Here is a 15,241-nt window from a genome sequence, read left to right as displayed (position 1 = left end):
GATAACAGGTCAGAGCAAGGTTATTGCAGGAAATGGACTTGACTTTGTAAAGAACATTGGATATTTGCAGGGCTAGTGAAACTGCTTCTCAAATTAAAGTGTTAGTAAGCAGTGAAAGAACAGAAGTGCATCTCATTAAAAATAAATATCAGGGAATATAGTCAGAATACTAGAGTAAAGAAAACATTTTTTCTTTTTAATAAGTGAGACAAACATAACAAAATGAGGAGTGTGATATTACAGATATTAGGATCTGAAATAAAGCATGTTTAGTTTGCATTTGAACATAGACTTTTCTTAAATGAGGGTAGATGTTTTAATGTGACCGGGGTCAGGAAATAAACACAGACCTTTCCTTGGCATTCACAGGTTGCCTTTTGTACTTGAATAATGCTAAAAACATCAGCAATGGGCCAAAAAGCAAGGCTCATGTTCACAAAACATTCAAAGCTGCCAATGACACAAGACAGAAATTCATAGAAAGCACACACAGCACAAGAGCAGTCTCCCCTGTTGGGCTTCCAGAGAACAGTCCTCCCCATGACAAGACAATACTGAATTCTATGTGGTTGTGTTTACTTGTTTTTGCTTAAGAAATGAACAGCAAAGAGGATTCAGAAATTATATAGAACAGGTGACAGGTAGGTCAAAGCTTTCCCAGTTTCAAACCAGCTCTCTGGATTCATCTGCTGTGAGGAATATGTGTCCATAAGAAAGCACCTCCACCCTTTTATGGAATCAAACTTCCACATGTGGGAAAAAATGAAAACCAACCAACCAAACCAACCCAAGCAAGCAATCAACCAAAGAAAAAAAATGGTAAAAAACAACACGCTTCCTCCTAACTGTATATTTTACACACAGTTCAGCAAACAAACCCTACTGCCTGTGAGATGATGCAATGAAGGTGACAATGTAAAAGGACTCTGAATCACATGCACAAGGCATGATATATTTTATTTAAATTTCAGAATAGAACTACAAAACAAACAAACAAAACCAACCTAACAAATACAAGTATATACAAATATTTCAAAGTCCACTTAATATATTGGTTGCAAATACAAATTGAGAAACTTTACCTTTCTATAGCGAGGGCTGCATCATTTGCAAAAAAACAGAGGGTCGTAAGGACAGTACAATGAACTAAATATCACAGCCTATTTTTCCTTTTTAATTTAAAAAAAAAAAAAAAAAGCAGTGCATGCATTGTTTTTCTGGTTTAGATTTCTTTGGTGAACACGTTTATCTGATCATTTTTCTCACATTTTCGAGCCATTGGTCCTTAGAGCTGCCTGTTTTCTTTTTCATGTTTGGGCCCCAGTGCCTTTATGGTGTCACCTTGGTCTGCCTGGCTTTCACATACCTGCACAACCATGAAAGCAGTCAAAATAACACTTTTTCACATGGGAGAATGCAAAGAAAACATACGAACATACAGTGGGTGTGCAGGTGCAAGAGAGAAAGCAAGCGCTCATCAGACAAAACCTCTAACTAACCGCAGCTGCAACGACGCACAGAGTAGCAGGCACCACACAGCTCCTCTCACTCCTCGGCAGAGAAAACGAGTGGTTTTTCAATAACACAACTGCACTGCCCCCTTAGGAGGCGAACCCCGACACCGCAGCACCCTACCAGCCACACCGGTGCTCACTGCAAACGTACCCACCGCCACGTCCCTAATAAGATGGCTGCTGGGATCATCATCACACTTGCAGCAGGTTTTTCTCTTTCTCTTGTGCTCTGCAACTCAGTCGGAGGAGTCACTCGCCTTCAGATGCAGAGCAGTGAGCTGAGGCTTCCTTGAAAACTGTGCTCACAGCTATTAAAACTCCAGAAGAAAAATGGTAAGAGAAGATGGATGAATGTGTTCCACACATTATGAAAATTGAAGGCAAGCATGAAGTCTTGTAGGAAAATATGAGATAATAATAATAAAAAAAGTTCAAGTGACACTGGGAATTCTAAACCAAGAAAGAACTTTGAAAAAGCCAATATAAATGCCTGGTTCTTTTAAAAGAGCAGGTTTTTACTTATCATTTACTTCACACATGCCAAATGTGTTGCTTGGAATCCAATTTTGAGTGGCAAGACACACAGAAAAGTCGAAGGAATTGAAATGGGTGCCAAGCTATAAGGAACTATTTTACCAATGGGGCATTGAGAAAGGAGGGTAGCACAGAGGTGTCATGGGGAAAGATATGACAGAATGTAGCATCAGTTTGATGTATGTACTTCAGTAAAATTACTAGTAGACACTGTCTTATGGTACTGCTTAATTTTTCACTGTAAAGTTTATACCTTCCGAGAAGCATACAGTTGTGGCTAACATAAAAGACAGATGCTTTGATATAGAGACCCAAAGTAGAATTTTGTTGCTTCTCTGAAAAGGCAGGAGCCGCTAGCAGTTAATAGCATAAAGATCAGAAGCTGGTGGCTACACCTAGACAGCAGCAACCACCGGAGCACTGAAATGTAGAATTTTAGCTCAAAATGTCTGCAACCCCATATCCTCATAACTGTGTGTTTGATCACTTCACAGACCATAGAAAAAGAAAGGCAGAACTTGGTGAGGGAATGGGAGCATGGGAAAAAGCAAAGTAGAAAGCAACTGAGAAAAACAAACAAACGAACAAAAACAAACAAACAAAAAAACTCTTTTGTTTTTCCATAGTGACATTGTTGAAATGGACTTAAGTACATAGAGATCTAAAAACTGAGCACATAGGATGAAAAGTTAGCTAGACTTCAGATATTCTTTACCCACAGAAAAAAAGGACTGGGAATCCTCTGGTTCATCTTGCCCTAAAGCTGGATCAGCTGTACTGTAAGACATTCCTGACAGATAACTTGCTTAACTCATAAAGATTTCTAGTTCTGGGGCCTCTACAACCTCTCCAGCCAGCCTGCTCCCTGACTACAGCGTCCCACGTGCCAGTCAGCTTTTCTGTGTCTACGCCAAGCCCTTCTGGACACATCTTTCTGATACAGAAACAGGAAGAGGAAAGGCTCTTCATACATAGACGGTGCACAGCTGTACAGTTTAATATCCCTTTAAATTCTGTGTCTGAAAGCATGACTTGTCTGCCATATGCAGAAACTTTCCCAGTAAGTGCCTCCATGTAGGAATGACATGCTCTGCATCAGAAAGATGGACCTTTGCAATACTGTATATGTAGGGAAATGGTATTTTCCCTGGACAGAAGAGCATAGAAGTCCAGTAAGTTAAAATGCTGCATGCTGACTTTGAAACTGTCCTCCTGCTCATGGCACACTTGTATGTATGCAGTCAGATCTGCTCCCCAGATGGCAAATCCAGAACTGCTCCTCAGCTGCCATCCATACAATTTCTAAATTACATAGTCAAAGAGAAAATCTGCCCTTGTGTGTTCCAACCCTGGAGAAAACAAATTATTGACATCTTCTCACCTACACTGAATTTGCATGAAGGATGAGCAGGAGAACACAACATGGATGGCTCTGTGGCAAGTCAAGGTGATACAGATGGAGCTGCCATGATCTCACCTTCCTACTTCATCATGGTAAAGACTGCTTGAGACAGTGACGTTTCTGACCAAGCTTGCAGTGAGGTAACTCTCCCTACCTGTAAACCTTTGGGTACAGATGGATTCAGACTTTCCATCTTTTTCAGCTATAAGGTGTACAACTGAAGGGCTTAGGGATTTGCTTTTCAGAGAACTGTGAACTGAACTGGAAAAAGCTATAGTCCCCAATGGCATGTGTTGCATTTAAAATTACTCATCACTTCTGAAAATGTATCACATGTACTTTTTCTACAGAAGTGCTTGTTGTCCGCTTCTTAGTTCTCCCTCCTGATGCCATGTTAGGTATGGATCTGTTGCTTCTACTAAATTCCTTTTAAAGGGATGGGGGCTCAGTTTTAAAAGCAGAATGGCAGCCAATGACTGCATATTAGGATTTACCGGTTTTCTTAATCTCTCCCTGCTGTCCCTGATACAAATATGTTGGGAGAAGCTGTTGTAGGACGGTTGCCATATAAAATACTGTTACACTGATACCAAAGACGGTGACATTTTTATCTGTAGAACACACCATTCCCACATACTGGCTTTGAATTTTTTCAACATTTTCTAGGTCAGCCACTTGTCCACAAACTAAGGTTGGATGTTGCTTGGGGCTGTGACCCAGAAAGAGGGTGTGTGGCTTGCCATGATACCACAGTTGGATGTACATTTTCCAGTTATCAGCATATAACTTTCTGCCATTGTTATCTATTTCTGGCGTAGAAGGACTGGTCTTCAGTGGCTTGCCTTAAAGCAACTAAACCATGGATAGACTTTTTTTTTTTTTTTTTTTTTTTTTAATTGAAGACAGCCTGGGAAAATGGTAAAATGCATTTTCTGCAATTTAATAAATTACTAAAGTACGCAGAAATTATTAATCACTCTAAACATGAGAAATAACGCATGGGTTCCTTCTCTTGGTCTCACTCAACTTCAACTGCCCTCTTCCAGTTAATCCCTGAAGACAATTATTATTTATATTACAGCAACACCTAGAGGCTCCTGCTGAAATCAGAGCGCTACTGTGCAGAGCACTGTGTGCGCCTGCAGAGAGGCATGATCCCGCCTTGCCTTCTCTAGTCCCCACCGGCCAGCGAAAGCAAGAGGAGCAGTGGATGCAGGAGGAACAAACTCAGCAAACACACCCATGGTAACTTAGTTCGTAGGGCTGCTACACACCCAGATGGGAACCCACCCTTGCCACTGCTCACCTACCGGAGCTGAGGGCCAGTACCAGAGGGACATCACCGCTGTGCTGATGTGAGGAGCCCAGGCTGCAGGATCCACACAGAGCCAGGGCAGCCTCCACAGTCCCTAGTGGAAGAAAAGTGCCTACTGGGACAAATACACCTCAGTGATATCACATCGTGGGAGTATCTTCAAACCCTGAGCAGTGGTTGGAAGCAGCAGGAGGAAGGTGAATGGTGTGGTGGTGGTGGAGAGCTCTGCTTCTGCTACTCGGCTCTGCGATACCTGCTTTGGAACTGACTAGTGGAAAACCTCTGGGCTCTCTTTCTCCCACTCTGCCTGGGGTTAAAGAGGGCTGCAAGATGTAACAAGGTTTGGAAATCACCCAGCAGCACTCATTCATTGTTGGCTCCAGCCTTTATTAATGGAAAGAGCTTCAGATTTGAGGCTAAATCACTGGTTGGAGAGGACAGCAGCAGACAAAAGGCAAGGGGTACTGCATGCGACCTGCGAGCTGGATGTGTAACAAGAACGATTTGGAAATACTGCAAAGAGCAAACTGATCCTGGTGGCAGTGTCAATAGCCTCCCCTGTGAGCACTAATTATATTATTACAAAAACAGACTAACACAAAACTAAAGCACAGAAACATACATTTAAGATCTGGCCAGATGCCAGCGTGCTCAAGGCACATTCTTCATACGAGCTGAATTATGATACTGCATTATTTGTTTTGCATTAGTGCTTCGGAGCGCTAATCATCAACCCACATCCTGCCATGGACCACACCATAAAAATATAGAAGGCCAACACAACACCTACCCTCAAAGAGCCTACACTGCATGTGTGAGATCAGGGGGGGTACAGACACCTTGAGATGGTGTAGGCCAGAGAGATGGGGAATACAGATTTTTTAGTTATTTCCCCTTCTGCCCACAAGCCTCTTACTATATAAACTACTGGGTAAAATGTTCCAAAACAAATATATTGCAATCTCCTATCAAGAAACAGATCATACAGACAAGCATCAATATTTGCTCGGGACCTGATAGGATCATTGCAAGCAATGCATCAAACCCATGCTTGATGCTTCAAGTTTAAATAACAGCAACTTCCATTTCCTGTGTTGCAAATAGCAAGTATTTACTAATGATACTTTAGTAATTCACAAAGCAGGGAGGAAGAGGAGAACCCTCACTTTATTTTTGGCTAATCAAATGATGCTGAAGAACATGTTTGTATATGGGAGAGGAGTCAGGGTCATGGGGCCAGAGCCACATGGGGGGTATTTGTATGCAATGGGAATAAATCTGTGAAAATGTGTAAGTGGAGCTGCAGAAGGAAATCTGCAGCCGCCTGAGCCAGGCGGTTGAATGGCAGAGAGGATGGAGGCTATTTGAATACTGATGTGGCCCTCACTTTCTTCCATTTCCATTAATGACATGCTCATCAAGGGCAAACAATGGGACCGGCTGCCTGCGCCTGTCACACTGTGTGGGTGCTGGGAATGCCAGGCTGTCATCCTGGGGCTGCATTTAGAGACCTGCACGCTAATAAGAAGTGCTCTGTGCCGTCAATGCAGACAGGTGCTTCCGAGGCTGGGACATGCTCCATTCCCTTCCCCTGAAACCCTCCTCTCCCGGCCCCCTGACAGACACCATGAAATGCACAAATTAACAGCCCCATCATGTTGGGCTGCTGCTGCCTGCGGTGAAAGCAGAAAATCAAGTTGTCACCCAGGGTGCAGTGATAAAGCCACAGCCTCATTTCTCTGTTGGTGCCCTATAATAGCAAATGCCAGACAGCTGGATGGATTGGGAGGTTTTAGATTAGGCTCCTGATGCACTTTGGCCACTGAATTAGCAGTTGCTGTTTTCATGCGGATTATTCGTGTGCAAAGCAAACATCTGGAGAAAGCAAAGGCTCCAGGGTCAGATATTCGATGCTTCTTTCCCCTAATGAAGCGGTTATAACAGAAATTATTAAATGCCTTTGGAAAAATTCCCTTCTCCCCTCACCAAAAAGCAAAAACCCTCTTCCAGATTTGCCTTGGGAGACCTTCCCAGCAAATGCACAAGACAGTTTTAGCAAGCATTTGCCCACAGTCAAAACGAACAAGTCCAGCCAAGATGAGCTCGTAATTCTACAGCAAAGGTGGCTGGAGAAAAGTCACAGTGAGTCTTTCTGGGAAGGCGAACTCTCCAAAGGCATTTTATTTCCCTAGCACAGCATCGTTCTTTGGCAGTGGGTTCTTCCCACAGCCACCCGAGCCCACTGCAGTAACAGGAGTGTAGCCCTTTCACACTTGAATAGCTCTACCACAGATGAGAACCGGTGTCTGGGGGTCAGAACCCAAAGTGGCACCAAAGCTGCTCTGAAATTTCCATTGCCAGAAGACAAGCACAGATATCTGGGATTCTGAATGGGAAAAACAAAACAAAATGGAACTGGAAGGCGTCACTGATGGCGAAGGGGACAGTGATAGCAAGCGACCAGATATACACTTGCCCCCAGAAAGGACCACAGCAGCAATGAGAAACAGAGGGGCCTGAGCCCTTCAGACTCCAAGGAGTTTAATGACATAATGGCATGAGAACTTCAACATAAAACAGGAAGAGCAACTAACGAAACTTACAACATAAAACCCCCCTCCTGTCATTTTTATAGTAATAGTAAAACACTTTATTGAATTTATGAGCTACATAATGACTATGAAGAATGTAACTTGAATTAGAACCAACTCAGAAGTATAATATCAACTATAAACCCTTTTCTATTACCCCATCCCTTTATCATCATCCTATCTTCCTCTTTTTAAACCAAGGAATATTGCTTTCTTCAGAATTTAGTCTGAGATTCATCTCCCAACTTCTTAATAAATCAAGCAAACCCCAGAAGTCTCTAATGAACATGGGGTCAAAAAATCAAGGCATGACCCCAAATCAAATCATATTCTTGAATTAAGAATATCAAAATAAAAGCAAACTAATTTCTGTGCAGGTTGTCTCTGGGGGGATGCAGGGGAATATCCTGCAGGTTTTGATCATGAAGCTGCATAGTGAGGTGCAGCATGCCGTTATTAGATGGTTCAGAACACAAAATGCAAGTTTTCTGTAGAAACCTTAGAAACAAAAGAGCATCCCTAGGATGTGCCCCAGCACAGGGAGCCAGCAAGTCCATTTAGGACCAGGCGCATTAGCAGGGCTCTGAAGCACCCTCTCCAGAGCCCTTTCCGTCCCAGGGCTTTGACACAAGCGATAAAACCTGCACAAATCCGGGGAAAGCATAGAGGGGCTGTTTATATCCCGATCCATTATTTTTGTGGAGGAGTTTGTAAATGAGTGATTGTGGGGGAGGGAAATGTACATAACGCAGCTAAAGCAGCATGTTTTACTGTGTTTTCTGATTCCATTTTACTCCTTTAGTCTCTCCAGTCCCCAAGGATTTTTCTGAAGGGGCGATAAAATAAAATGGGTGAAACAAAGCCATAAGCCAGTTAAGTCTGAAAGACATGTCATCTCATCTAAAAAGAAGAAACGGACCATTTCCATGCCTAGGGCTGACAGCAACGCCTGAGCTAGCAATAGCGCTATTCCATTTGATTTATAGAATAATGGGGTGACAAATGATGACAAAAATAAACTTTTACTGCACTGAACTGCTCCTTTATTTATGAAATTTGGCCAAGTAGTGAAATCTTTTATCTGCAAGTTGTAACATGGAGTGGAAACGAGCGATTATGGTGTGGTAATAGTAATCCAGTGATGGAGGCCGAGTCAGTTGGAAATGGATTGAGGTAAAATAACTACCGCACCATGATAAATGTGAACAGCGCTTTGCTGACAGATGATCTAACAGGTGTTCATAACAACTATATAAGAGGATTTATTTATGACTAGCCACAGCCGCAGCACTGTAAATCAACTCCAGCAGCTGCACACCGCTGAAACCAAGTCCCTGATGGAGAAACAGTGCAAGAACCCAAAAGAACACAATTCACTCCAGAATCTTAATCATCAAATAACGTGGGTTGGCTTTTTTTTTTTTTTTTTTTTTTTTTTTTTTTTTTTTTTTTTTAGCAATTACACCATGGTGCAGAAATCAGAATGACTTTCAATTACATGAAGCTGAAACCAACTAACTTTGCCCAAAAGCAGGCTTTGCCAGAGGCCTGCAGATAAGGCTGGAGCAGAACAAAGACTTTTGGGCTCAGTATCAAAAAGGTGCCCTAGTTTTTTTCTGGTAAAAGAAGCCATTTAGGTACTATTCTGGTGTGGTGCTGAAACAGTATAGCAAGAGGAAGTAAGGGCCTCCTCTCTCCAACTCAATAGTTTGCCACCTCAGCTCTTGGGCTGAATCCAAATGTCTGCAAGGCAGACTGTAAGCCCCATTGGTGAAATAATCGGAACACAAACAAACCCAAATCCCACCAAAACAAAACAAAACAAAAACAAACAAACAAAAAAAAAAACAACACCCATAGCCCAACAAAAAAATGGCTATGAATTTTTAAATCCAAATAATTCTGCCTATTTGAGTAGGAACCTGAAAAGATTTGGAGAAATCTTTTTTTCTCCAGGGAGGAAACAACACTACCGAGTGGAACCCATACCTGCTTTTTGCTAGAATGGGAGAAAACAGTCTGAAAAGCATCTGAATCTGTAATTCTTCCATCTCCTCACTCACAGCGTTCAGGAGGTGTGTGGAGCACCACGTACCTCCCAGGCTGGATCCACCAAGGCTGGGGCCAGGTACAAGCCCCATGGCCTGGCTCTTCCTGGGTGGCACCCCGTCCTTCTCTCCACAGGAAAAAAAAACAAAAAACAACTGACTGAACATCCCCACAACGGTATACAAAATCAGGGCTAATCAAAATGAAAACAGAAGGAGTGGTTAAACTGAAATCCTGGTAAATGCTCATGGTCCCTGTCACAGCTGCAGCTTGTTCAAATCACACACAGAGGTCTCCTTGGGGGGCAAATCCACCTCGCACAGCACTGTATTTCCACTCCTGGGGTGTTCCTACTCCGTGTTTCCTCCTGCTTTAGCATTCTCTCTCGAGGTGTCTGTATCTTCCCTGGCCATCCAGAACAACCCTGTAAAGATATATGCATACACACCAGGACGTACACACAGATTTAAATGGCTCAGGATTTGGGGCAGTGTGGTTGCTCAGACTTCAGGTTCACCTTCTGCTTTCTGAAGCAAAACCAGTTAGCTGTAGGTACTTGGAAGTGTGCAGTGATGTTCACCATCTCTTTCTCCACCAAACAGGTTCACTGGACTGTGCTACAGAAAGCACAAGTACATCAGGTAAGATGAAAATAACAGAAGAATTGCTTTTATCAGGGTTATACACCTATCTGCAAGGCTCCTATCCACCACACTATGCAAACACAGAAAAGTCTAGTGTCTGCATCACAAAACATTTAATGTAACATACAAGTGTTACAAAAACATGCACTCTATGACAAAACAATCAAGATATGGGGAAGGGGAGGAAGATAAACTGACGAAAAATGAAAAAAAAAAAGGGGGGGGGGGAACAGAATCTAACCCTCATTGGCTTGTTTCAGGCACATATCGTGTCAGGTATGGCCAGAGCTTAAGTACATGTATTTAAAAACAGGGAAAAAACATTACTTCCTTCCTCTGGCTTATATATATTGTTCTATAAATGATACAGAATGCTACTTTCTTCCTGAGTTAGTAGAAAAGATCATCAGGAAAACCCAAATTATCTTTTCTACGCCATTCATTATTTCAAATACTGTATCATATCTCTGTTCTAAAAACACTTTCATTACTTCCACTGTCCTTTCACATGGTAGTCTATTTATATCTTCCATTATTTGATTCTTAGCTCTAGACCCATTTCTATTTCTGCAGTTTTCTTTAGAGATGAATTACTAGAATTAAAGCAGGCTACACAGGAAATAATATATTGTCCTTTTATTGGACATCATAAAATGTGAAAGAAAAATAACAGGAAAAACATTATGTTATTCTGACCGTGATGCATTGAGCCACTGTTTATAATCTGCCATCCAGTGACATGACAGCTTTTCCCTGTACCTTTCCCTGTACTATGGAAATAGTTTGAACTATTTTAAAATGAAGCATGAATTTGGATATAGTTTTTTATATACAAATATTAATAATAAAAAAAAAAAGATAAAAGACAACAAACAAACAAACCTCCCCACCTGCAAAACCAGAAAAGGCTTCACAAGGGGTGTGTGTGTGTTTGTGTGAACAACTGGGAAGCAAAGAATCTGACAATTTTTCACTGTGCAGTATCTTTCTGATCTATTTGCACTTGCTTGTTTCATAATTCTTCAACCCATAATTACCAGTATCAATTTTAACACTAACACTAGATCACAATATTGGAGTGTCTTTGAATTTTAGTTACCTTGGACATGACTGAATGAGTTAATAAAATCACATGCATTCCCTGTTTTGATAATACATTTCAGTTTGTAGTTATTACTGATTTTGTTTCTCTTTCCATTGAATTTGAATTCTCACCTCCTGCTCCCTAAATTGGACCTTGATATAATTCCTTAGCTATCTTAGCCGACCCAACTCACCAATCCCACAACACTATGCATAGCCTTGCTCCCACATCCTGATTTGTGCATGCAGGTACACTTCACGGCTTCCTGTGTCTAGGTTCTCACAGAAGCCAGATGGTTCTTAGCATGCAGCCCCTGAAAAAACAGCCTGCAGAGGTAGGAGCTGCTGCTACCTGGTACAACCAAATCACTTTCAAGCTAATTCCAGCGTGCAATTTAGAATAGCCATCTACTTCATATCCTAATAGGCTTTAACACACCTCTACAGATGATGAAAAGTATGGAAGAAAGTGAATAAAAATGATATATAGCGAAAGCAAGAAACTATTGCTAACTACTGCTAACTGGCTGAATTATGACTGAGTGCAACTTGTTCAGTTAATGTAAGACATGCACATGCTCATGTTTAGGTTCCTGAAAAGCTGAGCTTTATTGCATACATATTTTACTATTTAAATAACTGTCCTTAGAAAAATTTTATTCCCAAATTACTGTTTGGGGAAGCTAGAATAAATTTGGAAATCACATTGTCAGTCCAGACACAGGTAGAGAGTTACTGAATCTTGGACCAAATCACGAAGCGTTGAAAAATGTAAATACCAGAAATGCCCCAAATACTCTTAGTATACACATTTCTGGTCTTCACCAGTAAAGTCTGTTAAGTACTCTAGGGAGGTCGAATTTACTTGGGAATGTGTGTGACATATAGTAATAATATACTTTCCTTTGATTTATATTGTGGTACGTGAAGCAATTCCTGTTTATTTTTCCTTTACAAGCATGGCTGAAGGTTTCACAGTTCAGTCTTTCCTTAGGATGTAGAGTTTTGCACCTTTCCCTCAGTATCTTCTGAGTCTTAGTATCAAATACCACCTAGACCAACCTGCATTTTCTCTGTGAAGATTTTCTACAGTGAATAATTTTCCATCTGTTTGAATAATAGCTCTTAAATCATGCTTTATAATTCAAGAAAAAATGTATTGCAAGATCAGGATTTAGAAAACAATGTAAATGTTGATTTAAAAAAAAGTACATTCCTGTTGAGGACATTCTTGTTTCTTGTCTGAGAAATATACCAGTATATTTTGGGTGCTAATGAAAACTAGATTTCTTACAGAAGTGCAACTTAAATAACTAGAAAAAAAGTCTCTTTAGAATTTCCCAATAAACTCCACTACATGTCAGAGCTACTTCTTGGTTCCACTAAATTTTAGCAGAAAATTTTAGAATATTCCAGTACACACTAATGCAGCATTTCTGATAAAGTGGTATTTCCTGTCATCCATAAAGCTAAACAAAACAGCACAACTTGGCCAGCACTGGAGGACAATGCAAGGGTCCTTGTGACAGAGCAAAGGTATGGAGTTATTCAAATGTCTTTCTGTGTCACAAAAACATCTATGGCAAAGCCATGAGATACTAGGAAAATCACAGAATCACAGATTTGTAGGCGTTGGAAGGGAGGAAGGGACCTTGAAAGATCATCAGGTCCAACCCCCGTTAAAAAAAAAAAAAAAAAAAAAAAAAGCCTTATTAGAAGTGAGAACTGATAGGAAATGACAAAATTTAGCATCTCCACTCCACTCCTACCATGTAACCGGAATATGAATGGAAAGTCAAAACCATGTTCAGGTTACAGCCACTGTAGCAACAGGCAGAAAATTGTGTACTGCCAAGGTGGCACAGCTGTTGGACTTCCTAGCTCAGTAGATAAGGTTATGAATTTCTCTTTGCCTCAAGCCCTGGTTTATGCAAAGGTGGGAGACATTAGCTTAGGTATACAATAAAAATTTCAAGCAAAGAATTTGAATGATTTATGAAGCTAGGTGACAGTACTTACCAAAATAGTCTCTTCAGTCAGTATTTTATGAATAGGCCAACTTGAAAATAAAGAATTATGAGTTTTGTTCATTAACAAAAATATGGCTGCATATTAGAAAATTAAAATTGGAGCACAAACACTGTCTACTTTCACAAAAGCAATTTCTTAATGCATATGTGGCATTCAATCTTGTTAGTATTTACTTTAAATTGACCAGTTATATACATTACTGACAATCATTATTGGTTCTCTACCAAAGAAAACAGGTATCAACTTTCTGCTCATAGCACTACTTTATTGGCACATTAACAAAATATTTGTGAAAATGACATTAAGTGGGAACAACATTCTTACTACATCAGTTCAGGGTTACAATGATTTTCAGAAAGCAAACACAATTTTCTTGTACTTATTGTGCAGTTACACTTACACAATCAAACTTCTCAGAACCACAAACACAGTTTACACAATCGAACTTCTCAGAACCACAAACATAGTTGCTGTGTATGTTGCTGGAACCTATCTGCCATTTTAACACAGTTTTCCAGCAGTGTGATTTCCCTTGAAATTTATAATCCAGTATTTGTCTACTACAGTGGGGAAAAGGAAAATGGGATCAGAGAGGGAAGTACTAGGATAGAACAAACAGGAAATACACTGAAGAATGCAGATAACTGACAGTAAAATGTATGTTCTTTGGTTAGCAAGCAGAAAAAAAGGAGAGGACTTGCATACATGATAGATACACACTAGCATTCTAAAGCAGAAGACAAGAATGTCAAGAGTGTATTCTTCCCCCCACTGCCAGATGGAAGGGCTATTATTATAAATGAAAGGCAGCAGTAGTGGATGCCAGGCACTTTTGTTGTGTGCCAGATTCTGAAGTCCAGATGTAAGCAGGTTACCCCTGGGACAGGACAGGCTTCAGCTCCCGCAGCAGAACAGAACCAATCACGGTTTTCTCTGTGTTTATGATGAGCTGTGCTGTAGAGCTCTCCTTCAGCTCCACTGTGACTAGCATCAGTGACCCACTGTGCACAGTCTTAGCTGCAAACCTAGAGGGAAAAGAAAAGTAAAAAAAATAAAGAGAATTGCTGAGAATCTTCAGGTCATAGACTACTATTACTTCTTTCTGCAAAAGTTAAATGAGCTCATCTATTAACAAAATGCCTCCAATTTCATTAAGCAATTTCAGGGGATAAACCATGAAGACTCAATTCTGCAGAAAATTTCTTCATCATTGTGCAAATATTTTAGTATTTAAGGACAGAAAGGGATTGTGCAAAGCCCTCTATTTAATAAATCAAATAATAAAATATATTTAAATCAAATTATTATTTGAATTCCAATTCTTCAGTTCCTGTACAATACTCAGGAGGTACTTTAGTGTACATGAGCAACCTAAATTCTATGGAGATTTCCATGGAAAAATAACATTTGGTGCCCCCAAAAAAATACAACAGCAGTAAATGTGAGAAAACACTTCCGAAAAGCCAAACTGTTGTACTTTCAGAAAAGTACATTCCTCCTGCTTTCTCAGGAATTAATCCAGGCTAAAAATACTCGAACATCCAACATGATCCTTTCAAATGATGGCAACAGCAAGACAGCAAATCATTGCATCTGTGAACGCATTTCATCTCCAGAATATTTAATAATAAAAATGTGGTCAATATTTCTAAATATTTTATGACTAGAAGTCATACAAAGCAAACTGAAAAAAATCCAGATAAAAGTTAGAACTAATGCACCATTACTAAATTCCAAGACATGAAGAACCCACTAATTACATGGAATTAAAAGCAAAACTAGCCTTTTAAGCACTACAATTGACTGAAAAGCCATTTTAGGCACAATGAACTTCTGTCAATCCTGTTAATTCATTCTGCATGCACAGCCAGGCCCAAGAGACGGGACGGAAGAGGATGGCAACAGCCTCGTCCTCCACATCCCGCAAGGAGCACGCCATGCTTTTCTGCTTTTCGTTGTTGGTGGTGGTGGTTACTTGACAACAACCAAGTTTCTGCACATGGGCTTTTGAAAACGCTAACAAGTGCGGAGCAGGTCCGCGACCCAGCCTGACCCCACTTTGCGGGGCCAATCTCCTC

At 40.7% G+C, this 15,241-nt stretch overlaps 1 protein-coding gene across 3 annotated transcripts in view; it reads right to left on the bottom strand.

Moving 5' to 3' along the window:
• Positions 1-13,407: 13,407 nt before the first annotated feature.
• Positions 13,408-15,241, bottom strand: part of AP3B1 (adaptor related protein complex 3 subunit beta 1) — a 160,676-nt gene continuing 158,842 nt past the window's right edge. For 2 of the 3 annotated variants that reach the window (XM_038170319.2, XM_038170320.2), the window contains exon 27: positions 13,408-14,188. In XM_038170319.2, the coding sequence (XP_038026247.2) occupies positions 14,035-14,188 (154 nt within the window). In that variant the 3' untranslated portion in view covers positions 13,408-14,034. The remainder of the gene's footprint in view (positions 14,189-15,241) is intronic. The other variant, XM_038170322.2, reaches the window with a different exon arrangement.

The sequence above is a fragment of the Anas platyrhynchos genome, chromosome Z (genome assembly GCF_047663525.1).
Source record: "Anas platyrhynchos isolate ZD024472 breed Pekin duck chromosome Z, IASCAAS_PekinDuck_T2T, whole genome shotgun sequence".
Lineage (NCBI taxonomy): Eukaryota > Metazoa > Chordata > Aves > Anseriformes > Anatidae > Anas > Anas platyrhynchos.
Note: the sequence above shows the minus strand (reverse complement) of the source record. Positions and strands in the feature narration are given on the sequence as shown.